General features: G+C 34.6%; 1 protein-coding gene across 17 annotated transcripts in view; it reads left to right on the top strand.

Annotated features, from left to right (window-relative positions):
* MYCBP2 (MYC binding protein 2) overlaps window positions 1-19,915 on the top strand; it is a 286,215-nt gene that overhangs the window by 213,230 nt on the left and 53,070 nt on the right. For all 17 annotated transcript variants that reach the window (XM_077973872.1, XM_028837602.2, XM_015121243.3 and 14 more), the window contains one exon: window positions 17,786-19,429. In XM_077973872.1, the coding sequence (XP_077829998.1) occupies window positions 17,786-19,429 (1,644 nt within the window). The remainder of the gene's footprint in view (window positions 1-17,785; window positions 19,430-19,915) is intronic.

The raw sequence follows: 19,915 nt of genomic DNA, 5'->3' as shown, positions 1-19,915 counted from the left end.
CTGAGTTAATTTGGTATCTATGAAATGTATGACAATTTAGGTTTCCCGGTTTTCTCAAATTGTTGTTTCCTGTCTTTATTTTTTTTTGTTGTTGTTCCTTATATGTTAAATTGATCATTTGATTCTAGTTCTGCCTTTTAGGATTGCTCTAGTCCTTCATCCATGATAGTAATTCACATTGGTTTGGAAAAGATACCCAAAAAAAATTATACTTAACTGAGTGTTCTTTTTTCTTGACCTCCTGAACCTTCCACGTAAACTTTTCAAAGCTCTATTCAGTGTGACAACAGTGTGCTCTTCTTGGCATTCAGTTCTCATTAATTGAATCAGTTAGTTTGTGAAAGTCTCAGCTTATATACCATTGTTCAGATTCAATTGCACAACCTCTTTGCTTTGGTAAAGGACATTCACACTTAGGTCTAAGTTATTTTTTAAACAAAAATACTTTAATAACTGTTACTAGGGTCATGTAAAAGAGTGCTAGCTGGTTTAGTTTTTATTAAGAACTAGGATAGTATGTAGCTAGCAAATGATGTTATTCATTACTTTATTCACTTTAGGTAAAGGGTATACAAGAGTATAAACTTTTCTGGGTTTCCACTATCCATTAGGAAAGTTTAATTAATGAAACTAATTAGTTTGGAAATATAAGTACTATCAGTTTCTAGCTTATCATCTTCATTCATGTATAATATTAATTTGAATGTTGAGAAGAATTTCAAATAAAATAGTGTCACGTGTGTGAAATAGTTTTTTCCTTCTATGATAAATATTATTTCAGAAGAATGAAAAAGAAGTGAAGAGTTAGTTTATTAATTTTGTGTTGCATCAGACTTTTTACATTTACATGTACTACTTAAGCTTCAAAAAGTTTTAAAGGTAAGGACAAGGGGAAAAACGTAAAGGAAAAACATCAGGATCATTCAGGTAGAAAATTTATACTAGAAAATTTAAATTCATTCATATTCAAATTCAGTTTTAAACGAAAAATTGCCTATGTCATAGCAGTAGCAGACAAAAGAACTAAGGAGCAAGGAGAACCTTTTTGTTCTATCTAAAGAATCATTGCAAGTCTTTACAAAAACAAGCGTAATTACTATTTTTATTTTACCAAATTTAATTAATAAAATATTTCAAAACAATAAACAGTAATAAAAGTTGATTTGTGTCTTCCAGGGAACAACAGTTTCTAGGTGACATTGCGTCAATACAATTTTATTACATACGTGTTATCAGTACCAGCACTTTATTTACCACTGTCTTGGAGCAAATTTGAAATCATGGCTTAACTATGTTTCAATTAGCAATTTTCTGAATCATTACTTGCCTATAGTCCAACAATGGAAATTACTCAGGTCTTGTTTTAAACTTCTTATTCGCAACAGGATGTCACTAAATTTTGACTTGCAAATTCCAGAAAATGGAAGTCTCAATCTTTAGCATAACAAAAAAAAGTATGGAATCTGAAAATAGTTTTAATTTTTTTAAATAGTTCAGAATTGTATTTTTTACATCATATTAGGAAAGGTAAATGTGGCAGAGTGCCAACATCTGTTAAGACTCCCCAAGCACGATATTCTTTCCTGAACCTCACTGCCGTGTATCCCACTAGCATATCACCTATACTTTAGAAGATGGTTTATTCATAGTGAACTTCCCTATGCTATTTAGTAAAATGAGAATCATTTTTGTCTTATACCCTTGTGATACTAAATAAATCATTATGTAGAAGACCGTATTTACTGAATTTTGTTTATACTGATAGTCGCCACTGTGTACTAAACACTGTACTTAAGCACTTTAATACAGCCTCATTTGAGATACTGTCTCTTATCTCTGTTTTACAGAGACAGAAACAGAGGCTTAGGGAGGATAAATGATTTACCCCAGAAACATACATAGTAAAATGGTAGAGCCAGAACTTGAGGTCAGTTCTGTTGACTACAAAGGCTGTTTTAAAAATTCAGCCTTACCTCAGTAAATATTGCAAAATCTGTTCTAATGTATATATATTTTAAATTTATATTTAAACTAGGTCTGGCATCTAGAGTATTAGCTTTGCTCAGATTTGATTATTTTTCTTTTTATAGTTTGATTTTTTTTAATGTAACAGTAGTTTGAATGGAAAAGAAGATTTCCTAAATGTCATAACTCAAGATCCTGGTTAACTAGAAAAATTCTACAAAGAAACACATCAACTGATGCATGGTTTAACTTCATCTAGCATTTCTATGAGCATTATTATCTGTAATTCTTTGGGGTTTTTTTCTGAATCATAGTTTTTTCACCTATCTTTGGAAATTTAAAAGTAATCTGGCACATTAAGTTAATTTGATACCTTTTCTTTAGAATCAGGCAACATTTTATTCTGTAAAATAGAGTATTTGGTAATTTTTAAATTAGCAAAATTATTTGATTTTACATACATAGAAATTATTTCAAGTGTTATTCTAGTGAGGTAGAATGTTACAGAAGTAAAAGTTAACAAATTTCCCTTATGTGTGTACACACAGAGACATGAAAAAGAAAAGTGTGTATATGGGATTTTTCTTTACTGTTCTGTAATTTATTTTTTAATGTTAAAACTTGTTATATAGTTTTTAGAATTGGTAAGCAATTTGGCAATAAAATTGTAGTGGACCAAAGTGGAGAATGGTATCTGTGGCTGCTTTCTTTAAGAATATTACATTCCTTATTTTCATTATCCCCATTTCTCTTGAAAGCTTCATTTTATGTCCTATAGCTTCTGACAGTGTCTTACACATCACAGGCATTCAAGGAGTGTTTATTGACTATAGGTACTTAAGATTAGCATTTCATCAATTTAAGATCCTGTGTTTTTCTATTATGATATTCCAGTGTTTCCTCAGAGAACATCTTCAAAGAAGAGAATTTATTTCTTTCACTTAGTAATTGAAGCCAACTATACTGTGACAGTATGATGTATGATAATTGCGGGTTTATACTGATTGAATTCTAAGCAAGATTCTCCAACTGAGAAACTATATTGCAAATGGCTTCATTTAAACATAGCATTTTATCACTTTCTACCTACTGCTCCAGAGGGTGAATAGTTTTTCAACTTTTATTTATTTATTTGTGGTAGAAAAATGGCAAATAAAACTGAAGACAATTTACTTTTCTCCCAGATACTTTTTTATAATTTTTTTTATTTTTTAATGTTTTAATTTTGGTGGGTACATAGTAGACATCTCCCAGCAATTTTAAACATGAAATATACAATATATGTCAAAATACATAGTACTTTCAAGCACAGATATGATAGATCTAGATTAGCTTGCAACAGGAGTTTTTCTATTATACTCGTAAGTCACATTCTTATGTGGGACAAAAAAAATGTTAAATGTGACCCCAAAATCCATTTGGATATCTGCATGACTATTTATTTACATTTGAGAATACAAACACACTGAAGTACTATGTTTACTTAGCTTGTAGAAACATAGTCGTGGGAAGACTTTCAGCTCAGATTTCCCCTCTGGCTACTTACTAGCTCGCTAAGTTATTTGACAGGTCTGAATTTTTGTTAGCTCATTATAAAATGGAATTCCCAATAAATGTTATCTTTTGTTATTATTATTGCCTTTTGATGCAAATACTTAATACCTCTCATGCTTTGAGGAAAGTATAGAAAAAGTCCCTCTCTAAAAGAGAGCAGTCTATTCTCAGTGTGGAATGAGCTGCAGGAAAGGATTTAGAAAGGGACAAATGAGGTTTCCTAGCTCCTTTTGGGTCTATTTTTGCAATATAATTTGATTACTTGTTTTAAGATTAATTCTTAATGTATTTAGACTACATTCAGATGTTAGCGTGAATGTTAGCATAAAAGCCAAGTTTGTTTGTAAGGCTTAGACTGGGTCATTTCTACCCTGGATTATAATCTCAGCACTGTATTTGTCAGTTTGTTGTTTGCCTGCTTTGAAGGTATGTGGATGAAGCACTTGATTTAGGAAGGAGGACCTGTGGGATTTAATCCCTGTTTTAGAAAATTAGCATTGGTTCAAATATCGAAGTTTAATAAAACTTTTCCACTTCACCCTATAACATCTGTCACAACAACCAACATATTTATTTTAGTTTTGGGTCTAACATCTCCAGCATCCCTACAAATACTAATCATTTTATTCATTTACTGAGCTGAGCCATCTTCTCAGTGACATAAAAGCCTTGACCCAAGTATTTTGTTTTGCTGCTTCATCAGTGATTTATTCATCCACACTTTACTTCATCGTAGGAATTCAAACTGCAAAGAATGCTGATGTTTCTAAAAGACATTTTGTCCCAGTCATTTGTTTGCTTTCTCCTGGCTTGATTTGATCTTTTATCTCTCCCTCTTCCCCTACCTCTTTATTGGCTACTGTGTTTATTTCACCCTTCATTACCATCTTTCTTTAGATGACTTACTCATTCTTCCATTTATTCATCTGCTTTTATTAAGTATCTACTCTGTGCTAGATTATGGTGATGAGCAAGGTAAAAAAAAAAAACAAAAACCATGATCGCTGATCTTGAAGGCTTCTAGAATGTTGTAAGAGATAACATAGTTAAAGAAAAAATGATGGCATGTTTTAAGTGCAACAAGAGCAGTAGTCACAGGATGCAATGGAAACATAGGAGAGAAGGCGTCTGGCTCAGCTAGGAGAGATTAGAGAAACATTCTAAAAAGAGGCAGGTCCTCCTCAGAGTGTTGAAGGACTTGTGAGAATTTATCAGGCAAGGAGGAGTGAAGATGAGGAAGGAGGTTAATGGAGCATTCCAACTAGAAGGATAAAATGAGCTACATTACAGAGATCCAATGAATCACAAAGTATTTATTGAGTCTACCTACGTGCCATGCAGTGTACTAAGCACTGTTCATGCAGAGGGCCAGTTTGGAGTAATGAAACTCCTAAGTTTGATTAGAATAGGCTCAGCAGAAAAGGGGGAAAGAGAAATTGGAGACAATGAGTATAGAAAAGTGTGTCAAGATTTGATCTAAAGAGAAGATACGAGGAGAGAAGATAGAAGATCTGGAGAGGTTTTTGTTCCGTTTTGTTAGTTAATGGGAAAAAAAAAGTTTATCAAGGCTGTTTTCTAATGAGAGTAATTCAGTTGAAAGAAATATTAATAATGCAGGAGGGTGAGGAGAATTACTGGCACAATATTCTTTAATGGAAGAGGGGATGCAGACCAGGTATAGTGGCTCACACCTATATTTCCAGCATTTAGGGAGGCCAAGGTAGGAGGATGGCTTGAGGCCAGGAGTTTGAGACCAGCGAAGACAACGTAGCAAGCCCTCGTTTCTATAAAAATTGTTTTAAAAATCAGCTGGGCATAGCGATGCACACCTGTAATCCCAGCTAAGTGGGAGGCTGAGGCAGGCAAATCACTCAAGCTCAGGAGTTCAAGGCTGCAGTCAGCCATAATTGCATGCCACCACACTCTAGCCTGAGCAACAGAGTGAGACCTTGTCTCTGTATGTGTATAAAATCAAGAAGAGGGGATACAGTCCAGTGCAAAGTGGAAAGGTTGGCTAAGTAGGATCATAAATAGTTACCATCATAACAAGCAAGAAAGAAGAATGTATATTATTGGGAGCTGTTTTTTCTAAGTAAAATAGGAGGCAGTTATCTACTCAAGAGTTACCATGGAGAGACTGCGTTGATTGAGGAAAGAGAAGATATGAGATAGTAAAAGCTAACATATGTCAAATATTTATCACGTGCCAGGCACCATTCATGGGAATCAACTTTGGTCCCCATCCAAGAACATTGTTCATTTGAGAAACTTCAGGCATGTGCAGCTTTAAGTGACCTAGTGACAATGTCTTAGATTAGAGAGGATGGGGCTGGATCATGAAGGGTCTTGTAAGCCATACTTATTTTAGACTTTACGTGTAGTGAATAAACGGAGAGAGCACGTGGAGGAAGTTGTTGTGCAGAATTTTAAATAAAAAGTGATATGATCAGTTTTACATTTGTGACAGATAACTGAAAATATTATGAAAAAGGTCCTGGAGAAAGGGAGAATGTTGGAAGCAAAGAGTCCAGAGAAGAGCTGAGTAGGGTTAAAGCTAAGGTTAATTGCAGGGAGAATGTAGAAGAAATATTTACACAGTAAAATGCTTAGGACCAGCCTGGACAACAAAGCAAGACCCTGTCTCTACTTAAAAAAAAAAAAAAAAAATAGCCAAGCATTGAGGGCTGCACCTGTATTCCAGGCTACTTGGGAGGCTGAAGCAGGAGGATTCCTTGAGTCCAGGAGTTTGAGGCTGCAGTGAGCTAGAATCCAGCCTGAGTGAACAGAGCTAGACTCTGCCTCTTTAAAAAAAATAAAAGAAGTGACATGCTGATTAAAGTTAGGAGCCAGTCTCAAATGACATCCACTTTTATGCTCTGTTTTGAAAGACAATATCTTACCTAGTATCAAGAATAAAGAATAAAACCATCTTTTAAGAAAAAATGAGTTCAGTTGGGTGACTTAGCTCCAATTGGCTATAACTTGAAATTGAGAAACATATTTAGCATTCTCATAGTTAAAAATGGCATTGTTGACTGACAAGTGGAAAATATAAAATTATTCATATATTACATACATTTTGTTAAAAATATTATTAAAGCATTCTCATGATTTTGCACTCAATTTAGAAAGGATTAGGTCTGCTACATCTCCCACTATTCTCTCAAACGTCTGTACTGTAGTATATTTCATTACTTAAGCTGAACAAAACAAAATGTTCATTTCTTATAATCAGACGTCTCATCCTTATCATCAGATTTTCTTTCCTCCTAAGTTTAAGAAATGTGCATCATTAGCAACCAGTATGTCTTATGATGGCATAATTTCAAGTGTTCTAGGGGCCTAAGAGGTTATCCAGCTCTCATTTTGAGATGAGAGAATTCTTGCTGACTTGCCCAAAGTCATAGCTGGCTAATCTAGGACTTGAACATGAGAGTCTGCTAACTCACTCCAGTGGTTTTTTCCAACTGCATCTCAGTTATCTTACATAGACTGCAAGAAGTGAGAAAGACGAGGTCATTTAGTCCAACCTTGCTATTTTATATTTTAAATACCTCGCAACATCCCTGATAAACTTTTGCCAGGCCGGTAATTAACAGTATCACAAGGCCGTTCTGATTGTCTGTATTTCTCAGTGTTTGTTAGAGCAGGGATCTCCAACCCCCCAAGCCGCAGACCAATACTGGTCCACGGCCTGTTAGGAACCGAACTGCGCAGCAGGAGGAGAGCATTACTGCCTGAGCTCTACTTCCTGTCAGATCAGCAGCGGCATTAGATTCTCATAAGAGTGCAGATCCTAGTATGAACTGTGCATGCAAGGGATCTAGGTTGAGAGCTCCTCATGAGACTCTAATGCCTGATGATCTGAGGTGGAACAGTTTCATCCTGAGACTATCCCCCAGCCCCCCATTGATCACGGAAAAAAATATCTTCCAAGAAACCAGTCCCTGGTCCCAAAAAGTGTGGGGACCATTGTGTTAGAGAAACAAGGAAACCCTCCTCCACCTGCCACATAAGAATAAACGAAACAATGGAACACTTCCCCTACTTTCCGTAATTAACATGTATTCCCATTTTGAGGCAGTGAGTTGCTGGCACCTGTTTTCTCCTTTCTCCAAACAGTACTTTAAAAGTATCTTATCCTGGCTGGGCGCAGCGGCTAACACATGTAATCCCAGCACTTTGGGAGTCTGAGGCAGGTGGATCACGAGGGGAGATTGAGACCATCCTAGCTAACACGGTGAAACCCCGTCTCTACTAAAAATACAAGAAATTAGCCGGGCATGGTGGCGGGCACCTGTAGTCCCAGCTGCTCGGGAGGCTGAGGCAGGAGAATGGTGTGAACCCGGGAGGTAGAGCTTGCAGTGAGCCGAGATTATACCACTGCACTTTAGCCTGGGCAACAGAGCGAGACTCCATCTCAAAAAAAAAGAAAAAAAAGTATCTTATCCTAAAAGCACTTCTGTTTTTGGTTTAGGTTTTAGCTGTCTTTATGCTACATAAGCATTGCCTCTTTCTCAGGATGTCACTTCTGGAGGCAGGAAAGGGTTATGGTTAATGCTAATCACTTTATCAAAATGTCTGATTTCTCTGATGTATAATTAATATTTTTCCCTTGCAACTAATAAGCAATGTGTGGAAAGTAAGATTTTTACTTTTAAAAGCATATCCAGCCTTCTTGTGTCTCAAGTTAATGTTTGGGAAGCAATACCTGTCTCTTCTTATATTTTGAAGTTATTCTTTCTAAGGCCTAAGATATATACCCATCAAATGATGCTCAGAATTTTTGTCTCAGCTATCACAAACCCTGAAATGATACGCTTTTCCTAAGTGTTATTTTCCTTAACTATATTTACTGGAGATTTAGAACATATTCAATAATATACTATGAGTATGTTTTCTTCAAGTCCAATTATGTGTAGATGTCATTTAGAGAAACAGTACATTTTATGGGTGATCCACTTTATGTATCCCCTCTTCTTTCCATATTCAGATCATATGGATTAATGTCATAGTCTAGTAAAAAGCTTGTTTCTATTTTATCCTTAAGTTTAAAATGTTGTTTTTTCTTTCTATTAGTATAATTCTTTTAGTGTACTAACATTTATGTAAATAAGCCTTACATAAATACTAACATTTATATAAATAAATCTTTAGCCTAATTCTTTTAGCATGCCAACATTTATGTAAATGGATCTTAGTTTCTGTTCCATGTCCTAAGCTCCTTTACCATTCACATAATTCTATATTCCTCCTGATAAGTTTACTACAAAGAAGAATATTGGATGTATTGATTACGCAGTGATACTGCGTCTAAAGCTGTCAGTCAAGAATGGCTGCCATAGCTAAGAGTATCTACTAATCATCACTGTCACTTTTTTTTTTTAATTTTATTTATTTATCTTATTTTATTTATTTATTTATTTTTTGAGACAATTTCACTCTGTCGCCCAGGCTGGAGTGCAGTGGCGCGATCTAGGCTAACCGCAACCTCTGCCTCCCAGGCTGGAGTGATCCTCCCACCTCAGCCTCCGGAGTAGCTAGGACTGGAGGCGAGTGTCCCCACACCTGCCTAATTTTTGTATTTTTTGGTGGAGACGGAGTTTCACCATGTTGCCTAAGCTGGTCTCAAACTCCTGGACTCAAGCAATTTGATTGCCTTGGCCTACCAAAGTGCTAGGATTACAGACTTGAGTCACTGTGCCTAGTCCTGTCACTTTCTAAAAAATCCTGTGAAGCACTAATAGAAGTGGGAATAATAAACACACTTAATTATGCCTGTTTTTAAATCTGCATATTGTTTGATTAATCATATCTTTTGGCCAAGTGGAAGGCATGAATTATACATAGTCTCTACAAGGACCAATAAACTAGTTTCTAAATATGTTTTAAATAAATAATTTAAAAGTTAATTTCCCAAATATCCTCAACTATAAAGTTAGACCTATTTACTGTTTTGTAGGAGCCTATTGCTGTCAAAGTATCTGAAGTTCTATTCAGAGAAAAATAGAAATGCACAATGACTGGGATTTAAGTTGAGTGAGGAAAGTCAGCAACACTGTTCCCATCGTTCTACCATAAATGTGGCAAAATCTTATTGTTTGTGACAGATCGGTAGAATTAGATTTTCTTATATCTAAATAAATATATATAAATACATAAATGTAGGTATGTATAGCATGAACAGAATACAGTGCTATTTGAACATTGTCATAAGACTTATTTATAAAACTTCCTCAAGCTCTTTCCAATATCTTGGTTAAGATTACATCTAAGGTGAGAGGAGGATGAGGATTGAAAAACTACCTGTCAGGTAATGCTTGATTACCTGGGTGACAAAATTATGTTTACACCAAACCCCCATGACACAGAATTTACCCATGTAACAAACCTACACCTGTCCCCCTTGAACCAAAAATAAAAAGTTGGAAAGAAAAAAATTGGAAAGAAAAAAAAGGAACTTAAAGAGAAAAAGAAGATTGTATCTAGTAGTTTTGCTAAGACTATAATATTTCTGACTGCTCCACTCTCTCCTCAAGATTGAGAACTAAACAACATGAGAGGCACAATTACATGCCAAAGATTCTTCTTGCCTATGGTTGTTTGTAGCATCCCAGTGGAATGTCTTTGAAAGTAAACTTTTTTATCTGTATTTTCTCACCTGCTCTGAGTATTGGTGGCAGTGATATATGCATTGTAATTAGACACCTAGCCTCCTGAATATAATGTATTCCAATTGTATTGTCTTTCTGAATAGCCTGTTTTCAATTCTTTCAACATTGCCTGCCAATAATTTAGCAAATTATTATTGAATGTCACAACTTGATTATAGAACATAGTAAGAAATCAATAAATTAAACACCAAACTGAATTTAATGCTAAAACTTACCCTTTTTAAAAATGTATTACTGATTTTTACTCGTGAAATTTAACATTTCCAGTCATCACTTAGTTGTTGACTCAACACTCAAAAATAATATATGCTACTTTTAAAATCCCAAAACCTCCAGATTTGTGTATTGCCACCAGGTGATGACAGTTGATTTTAATATTTTTGCACATCCTTCATTTTGAACAAATCTGTAAACCTCAAAAGATGTCAGGTGCTGCAAAAGGAGCTCTTACGCTATTTAAGTGCCATATAGTAAGGAGTTAGTTGACAGCTGATGCCTTGATTCTTCCAGTTTATGGTTCCAACGATAAGGTCAGGGTCCTGATACAGCAAAACCACCATTTGTTAAACAGAAATGAGAATGCGTTCCTTATTAGAAAGAAAAGTTACACAGTTTTATTATCATGAGTACTTTAAAAAGACTTGAAAAGTACAATTTACAATGAACTCAAAGTTTCTATGACTAGGAAATGATATGACTCAGGGAATTTAATACTTGGGATCCAAAACAAAGAAAGCAAAATGACCCATGAAGAACCATGTTGTTTATAAGGGCAAACTACAGGAAACAAACAGCATGAACTTCACAGGAGCACTGGAAACAAAATCCTGACTCTTTAAAATTGTTTTTAATATTATTCTCTTTAACTTTGTGATACCCAAAAAAGAATCAAAATTTTGTGGAAATGAATATAATAATTGGTTGTCTTACCTGTATTAACAAGATTTTTTAAAAACATTATTATTTCTGTCAAATGATTTTTAAAACACCTATCAACTTTTTTTCTTTTGGGTATAGATATCAATATATCTCTTATAGCTTGCTTCCCTTTTTAAATTAAAAAGTATAAATCTTTATAAAAATTAACTGTAACTTTATAAAAATATGTTTAAACTTGAGCAGATTTTATAAAAATTTAATGTGTAGAACATGTGTTGTTTCCAGCAACAGCTTAATTTCTTTAGTCACTTAACCTTTTTTAGACTTTCATTTTTTAAAATATTTCTTTTTTTTTTTTTTCGCTCTGATTCATACCTAGGAATCCAGTCTCTCTAGCCTTTGTAATACATTGAAAAGACTTGAAGGCCATTTTGCCTTCAAACTTTTTTCCAGGAGTTTGTCCTTAAACCTCTAACATCTTATCTTACAAGTTTCCTCGTAGTTTTTCACATTTCTGTTTATGTATGCTTCCAATTAAGATGGTATTCTGATTTCCTGTTGCTGTGTCTTCCTGCTATATGGAGTCTTCACAGATTTTTAGCAGCCAGGCCAGAAGGTTGTATTCCTTCCTACATTGGCAGGTTGAATTCTCCCTGAATTAACTCTTCCATTCAGAGGCTGCCACCGTCCTAGTTCGTGTCTTGAAGAATTGTATCACTCTCCTAACTGATATTTTAATAATAGCTGCAAACTCCTTACTATATGACACTTAAATAGCGTAAGAGCTCCTTTTGCAGCACCTGACATCTTTTGAGGTTTATAGATTTGTTCAAAATGAAGGATGTGCAAAAATATTAAAAATGTAACTTTTTAAAACTTAGATTAAGATGGTTTTATGCCATGTATGTTGCTATCTACTCCTCCTATTGTCTTTTGAGCTCACTGCATTCCAGCTTTAGTCCCTATCCTCGGAAATTGCTGTAGTCAGTCTGGGACTTTTGTGTTGCCAAATTCAGTTGTCGATTCTAAGATGTCATTTTACTTAATCTGGCAGCAGTGTTTGCTGGAGTTGGTCTTTCTTCCTAGAAACACATTCATTTGCCTGCTGGATGTTTCCTGCCTTACTGACTGCTGATTTCTAGTCTCCTTTCTACATCCTCATCTATTTCATCATCTAGAAATGTCCTAGGGCTTTGGCCTCTTCTAGGCGTCACTCCCAAAGTGGTATTCTGCAGTCATGAAGAATGACACATCTGTAGGCATATGACTCCCAAGTTTCTCAGCACCTGATATGATGTATACTTATTTGTTCATTCCCTCTCTCCTTTCTCCTAAATATGGACTCTATGAGAGCAGGGACTCTGATCCTGTTCACCACTGTGTCTGCAATGCATAGAATAGTATCTAACACGTAATATATACTCAATACTTTACATTGAGTGACTTCTTAATTTATGGGTCATTCATCATTAATCTTGACCATAATAATGAATCAGTCGAAAACAGCACTTATTGTATTTTAAGCAAAGTGTGTGTTGTGTCTAGTTTATTTCAATAATACTAAGACAGCTATCTCCTTATTACCTGAATTTATTTCAGTACAACCGATTAATTTTGTTTTAATTGCCATAAGTTAAAAATTTTAAATACTGTGAGTTGTTTTTAGATTCAGATAGATATGTTTTTTAGCTTACTGCTTTCAAACGACTACACTTTAACGGTTCTGTTAATTCTTCAAAAAAAAGGTAAATTAAGTACTTCATTTCCTGCATAGTAAATCATTGACATTCCTAACATTTTTCAGTGACTTATAAATTTTCTTTGCTTTGTTTGTGTTGTGACATGTTGTGTAAACAAGATTTGGTATCAGAAGTAGGATCTACAAAACAAACACTAAATACTGGGGTTAGTACTAACGTTTTCACTGAAGATGGACGCAGAAAAGTAGCCAAACACAGTGTCACCCTGAGTCCGTTCTGAGATACATACCGGAAAATTATAGTAATCGGTTCATTCAGGAAACCAGGTGACAATAGGTTAAGCCATAAGTAATATAAGTAACATTTCTTTATCTTCCACTATTAAAAAAAAAACTTGTAAATCTTTATTTAAATGAGCACCAAATTAAAGAAAACCAAACAAATAAACGCAAGTCTAAAATGAAATGTTCAATTTTGATTTGTCAGAGATATGAGCCTTACTAAGTTTTAAGTTAACAGATTTGGACATTAACACATATTAATCTAAATTAATTAATTCAACCTTTGTTTTCAGTTTTAGAGAAATGTAAGCTTGTTGAAAAATTTAGCAGAATATAAACTATTTAAAATAACTGTTGATACTTGCATACCATTTGAAATGCTTTGTTTTTGCTTGTGTTCTCTGCTAAATTTTTTTTCCATTGAATCTGTGCTGCTTCTTTGCCAATGTTTTCCACTGTAGAATCTCCATCTTGCAACCTTGCTTCTCGTGAGCGCATTTACAAAAATTATGGTGTAGCTGGGCCTGCCTCTGCTCTCTCATCTCTGTCTCACAAACTGAAGGGTGGGTATACATGCATTCATGGATGGGCCATTCTTAATGAACATAGGGAGTGTCATTAAAGATGTTTCCGTTCATCTCAGTCATGTTCATGTCATTCCATTTTTTTAATTAAAGTTTATCATTTTATTTAAATTTGTATATGTTTGAGTAATTTATGATGCTCCTATTCAGTATTATAATGTAGATTGTCATAATAGCTATGCATGTTTATTACATCTATAGGTTAAACATTACTCTTATTTAATTTTAAAACTTTATGAGATCTTTAAAACAGGTATATAGAAAGAAAGAATTACCTAATGGGGGGAATTTTTAAAACCATTTTTATCAGAAAAAGATGATATATGTGCAAGGCATAAAGCACATTTTTTAGTCTTAAACTTGTTATGTAATATAAAAATCACTTTACTATTTTAGTTTTTTGTGAGAAACACTGATAATGAACTTAAAGTTTTTAAGTTTAAATTAGTTATTAGGACCCGTGTGTTTGTTTATATCTATATGTCAACCTACCTGTCCTGTCTAGCATAAATTTTTCTAATATTGTTTTCCTAGTAACTAAGTTTTAATATTTTAAGCTTAGAAATGTTTAAGCTGTTGACAATTGACAAAATTTCAGACAATTTAAAAATATGATTTTGGTCTTTTAAAACCCTACAGATGCCTACTTAAATATTTTGTCTTAAAGTATTATTTAATTAAATTTAAATCTTGTAAATATTTTAAAATCTTGTATTTAAAGAAAATTTTATCAAAAAGAACTTTTACAGCAATGCCTAACATATTGTGTGAGTTTCTCAACTACTGATTTTCTTTTTTTCTTAGAAATAGATAAAATAGGTATATATTTCTCATTATACAATTGACGGTATAAACATATAAATAGGAAATATAAAAATAGAGTAAATAGTATTGTACAACCTGTGCTATATAGTATACAGTATTGTGTGTAATAGCATATAGTATCATGTAACCGATATATACTATATATCATGCCATGTGATATATGCATGTAGTATTACGATATAGTACGATCCTGATAATTTATGATTTTGGCATGAAAAAATATGTGGGTAAGTGAATGAATACTTACCATTTAACATGTTTAGTAACATTTAATTTGCTTGCCCTAAGTTTCTATCCTGTCATTATTTCTTCAAGATTCCTTTAAAGTTAGAAAAATGTTTGCCTATTATCACTTAAATTTAAAAATACAGTCATTAAATAAATTAGGAGATGAATGTGAAAGTTTTATGTATAGTCTGAAGATTTTTAGCAAACTATTTGTTTATATTTGTTGATATTTTGAGCAGCCACAACATAATAATTTTAGTAATAATATGCTGCAAAACATTTGAAACACAAATGAAGAAGATAAACATAAATTAGCACTTGGGCTTACCCCACTTAACAAGCATAGTTTTTTTAATATATAAAATATATTTTGGAAAAATAAATTTTTCAAGAAGATTTAGTTATTGTTTGAGAAATACATCAGAGAAAGAAACGTTTCTGCCATTATTTATGTGCTTAAACTTCAACAGGTATTTAGCTGTCACCACTTACAGATCTTAAGAAAATATTCACCACTATTAGAGATATAATAAGATATACAGATGCCTATTCTTTCTAACACCATGTAATAAACTTTATTGCTCACGTATGACAAGGTGGTGTTCCTGATATTTGGCAGATTCCATTTTTCAGGCAACCACAGAGGTTGTTTTCATGATGAGTAAATACCTACCATCGTAAGTGCATGCATTCCTAGAATAGAGGTATCATCAGCAGGTGTTCACCATTCCTTTGCTTGCAGCTGTTGTGCAGGTCAGCCACTGGGACACATCTGACACAGGGAGTAGGTAATCTTTGTCACAAACCCTTCCCATTTGTTAGAAATCCTACACAAGTTGTCCTTTTTTATAAATTAGAGAGAAAACCTCTTTCAGTTCACAGACGGATTTTTTGGAGTAAGGGATACCAAATATAAAAGACTTACTAATTGTTTGTCTAGATTCCCAATATGTGTGGTTCAGTTTCTGAAATAAATGTAATGATAAAGGTGATAAACATGTCTCCAGCTGTCAGATTAATAACAAAAAACAAATACTCCAAACATCACATACTCAAAATTAATGGCCATGACTACTGATGTTTAATCTATGAAATATAATTTGTTTACCAAGTTTGCCGTATACTGTTACTAGGTCAGTAAGATTAGATGGGCAGCAATTTTTTAAACTACTTTTGAACAGTTTGAGGGTACTTATTTGTAGATCACCTCTGTTTATCTGTGTTCTCCCAAGACAGCATTGATAGTTAGAATTCTAAATTGGGATTTTTTAACCCTTTTTTCAAAATTTAGCCCCATCTGTTAATACTCTATTTATAAAACAGAGCATATAATATGATAAAGGAGGTTCATGATTGAATAATGAAGCTTTGCAAGAAACTAAAAAGCATTATGTTTTAGTTACTTTTTTTCATCCAAAGAACAGGAAAATTTATCCTAAATATTGGCATTTTGCAATTAAACATTTAGTTCATCAGTGTGCCCTATCTAAAGTACTTGCCATACTCTATTATTTCACCATGTAATTACTCAACATGCAAGCATCTAACCCTCACACATCAGTAACTACTGTCACCTCTGTCCTGTGGCCTTGGGAGCCTTAATTCTAAAAAGTAGACTTCTAGAGAAGCTGAATACTTGGGAGTAGCAGAAGAAAAAAAAAATCAAGAAAATTGGAATATATTACTCATTCAACAAATATTTATTGAATACCTACTGTATTCCTGGACTCATTCATAGTATTACATAAGTGAAGAGTAACAGACAAAAATACCTGCCCTTGACAAAAATGGGGGCAGATTCTCCAGCACTACTGTCCTGAGCCATAGAGAACTAGAGCGTGACTATACACACTTAACACATGCACACAAGCATAAAAAACATTTTTCTACATAATCTGAATTTGTTCACTTCCTTTTTTCTTTAAAAAAAAAAAAAAAAACCTGCCATTAGAACCAGTTAACAAATGCACCTTAATTTCCTAGGAACTCTCTTTGAAAAAATATGAATACTTCCAGATAGGTTTATGGATTTTCAGTTTCTTATACCACTTGAAACCCCTCAGTCAGATTGCTTTTCTCCTAACAACTAACTGGTATCACTTGCACTAAGAGTAGAAGTTTTTATTTTAAGGAGGAAAGGTGATGTTGAAGTTTGTACCGTTTACTTGGGTCACAGACAGCCTGGCTCTAATGCCTCAAAGAAAAGCATAAAATAGAATGAAGGAGAGACACTAAATGAAGCCAGGATGCTAAAAACAATTAATGTCCATGCAGAAATATCTAATGGTTTGCTTTAGAAAAGGGAGGTAATTCTTCTTTTCATCCTGTTTTTCTGTCATTCTCCTGACTCCTTGTTTTGAGGGTCCACAGTTCAGACTTTTACTACTCATTCTGAGGATCCACCATTTCTGTGGTTTCCAAGGGGACACAGCCTCTGAGTTCTAAGCAGCTAAGCTTACTGAACTTTTGGAGTGTAACCTGTTTATAAGTAATTAAATAATAGCTTTAGGGCATTCATGTGCTCATTATAAACTAGTCTAATCTGATCATAAAACAGAGTGCCTCTTTGGCAACTCTTTATTAGCCTAATCGTATTTATGCATACACTTAAAAATTATAATTGTGTCTATGCATAAATTCATTTCTCTAATTCAACAAAACCCATACCATTGCCCTAAGGATGCGACATATCACTCTGCTGGAAATTTAGCGCTACTTCACATTTAAAATACAAGTTTTAACATTAAATAATTTCTTATTCCCCAAAAAATTAATTTCTCTTTCTAGTCTCTCACTGAATTTAAATTCTAACTAGTTATTGCACTAGGGCAGAGGTTGAGATATCACTGATAGTTCACACTGAGTTTGTTCAGCCTGTTTTGCATCCATGAAAATAGTTTTTGGTGGTAATGGTTGTGTAATGATGTGTAGAAATTTTATTGGAAATATTTCCCCCAGAATTCTTCAAGTGTTTTAGTATGTGTGACAAACAATAAGAATTTCGTAGCAATGTTTTTTATTTCAGTGTTTAGTGGCTAAATCATTACTAAGTTATAATTTTATTAATAAGTTTCACTATAAAATGGACCATACAGGTGATCGAGGAAACATCTCAACATCTTCTAGACCAGCTTCTACATCAGGAAAATCAGAGCTGTCCTCTAAACACAGCAGATCACTTAAACCTGATGGACATATGAGCCGGACTACTGCTGATCAGAAGAAGCCAAGGGGCACAGACAGTTTATCAGCTAGTGAATCCCTCATCTTAAAATCTGATGCTGCAAAGTTGAGGTCAGATTCCCATAGTAGGTCATTGTCCCCTAACCATAACACCTTGCAGACATTGAAATCTGATGGGAGGATGCCTTCTAGCTCCAGAGCTGAATCCCCAGGACCAGGTTCTCGGTTGTCATCTCCTAAGCCAAAGACTCTCCCAGCCAACAGGTCTAGCCCATCAGGTGCTAGTTCTCCACGCTCCTCCTCACCACATGATAAAAATCTACCTCAAAAAAGTACTGCTCCTGTTAAGACAAAACTTGATCCTCCTCGGGAACGTTCCAAATCAGACTCTTACACACTTGATCCAGATACCCTCCGCAAGAAGAAAATGCCCCTCACAGAACCTTTGAGGGGACGGTCAACATCACCAAAACCAAAATCAGTACCAAAGGATTCTACAGATTCCCCAGGATCTGAAAATAGAGCTCCCTCTCCCCATGTGGTACAGGAAAACCTCCACAGTGAGGTGGTCGAAGTCTGCACCTCAAGTACTTTAAAAACAAATAGTCTAACAGACAGCACCTGCGACGACAGCAGTGAATTTAAGAGTGTGGATGAAGGTTCAAATAAAGTTCATTTTAGCATTGGAAAAGCACCACTGAAAGATGAACAGGAAATGAGAGCATCCCCCAAAATAAGTCGAAAATGTGCTAATAGACACACCAGGCCCAAAAAAGAAAAATCGAGTTTTCTTTTCAAAGGAGATGGATCCAAGCCTTTAGAGCCAGCCAAGCAAGCCATGTCTCCTTCTGTGGCCGAATGTGCCAGAGCTGTGTTTGCTTCCTTCCTCTGGCATGAAGGCATAGTACATGATGCAATGGCTTGTTCTTCTTTCCTAAAGTTTCATCCTGAACTTTCCAAAGAACATGCTCCTATAAGGAGTAGTTTAAATAGCCAACAGCCTACAGAGGAAAAAGAAACCAAGTTAAAAAATAGACATTCGTTGGAAATATCATCTGCACTGAATATGTTTAATATTGCACCCCATGGACCAGATATATCTAAGATGGGTAGCATCAACAAAAACAAGGTATTATCTATGCTTAAGGAACCACCTCTGCATGAAAAATGCGAGGATGGGAAAACTGAGACCACTTTTGAAATGTCCATGCATCACACAATGAAGTCTAAATCTCCTCTTCCCTTAACTTTACAACATTTAGTGGCTTTTTGGGAAGACATCTCTTTGGCTACTATCAAAGCTGCTTCCCAGAATATGATTTTTCCAAGTCCTGGTTCCTGTGCAGTTCTTAAAAAGAAAGAGTGTGAGAAAGAGAATAAGAAGGCCAAAAAGGAAAAAAAGAAAAAAGAAAAGGCAGAAGTGAGGCCCAGGGGTAATTTGTTTGGAGAGATGGCCCAGCTGGCGGTAGGAGGACCAGAGAAAGATACCATCTGTGAACTGTGTGGGGAGTCACATCCGTACCCAGTGACCTATCACATGAGACAAGCTCACCCAGGTAAATGATACTGGCGAATGTATGTATAAGTACTTCTTTCTTTACTGAACCGGATCACTTCATTTGAGCTGTTATATGAATTTTGGCAAAGGATAGGGAATTTATAGTATCTTAAAGTACATTATCAGTACAGGGTTTTGCAAAAAACAGATAAAGAAATTCTAATATTATGATGACAAGGTCATTTAGTGCTATTTCACTTTCATGTAGCATGTTTTAAAAAAATTTATGTGTTACCCAAAGGGTGTGCCATTAATGTGTCTGTCTCACACAACAGAATCAGTGGCGTGCCCATACACATGGGGCATCTCCTTTGATTTTACTATTTTCCTGTTCAGAATTGCAAATTAAATTAGATTATATTGATTTCGATAGGCTTTTTCCTATGGAAGTGATACTGTTTTATCAGAAGACTGCATTTTCAGTAAATGTAATGATTTCTGTAACATTGACTAATATTCCAAATTCACCTAATACAAATTTGTA

This window comes from Macaca mulatta, chromosome 17 (genome assembly GCF_049350105.2).
Source record: "Macaca mulatta isolate MMU2019108-1 chromosome 17, T2T-MMU8v2.0, whole genome shotgun sequence".
Taxonomy (NCBI): domain Eukaryota; kingdom Metazoa; phylum Chordata; class Mammalia; order Primates; family Cercopithecidae; genus Macaca; species Macaca mulatta.
Note: the sequence above shows the minus strand (reverse complement) of the source record. Positions and strands in the feature narration are given on the sequence as shown.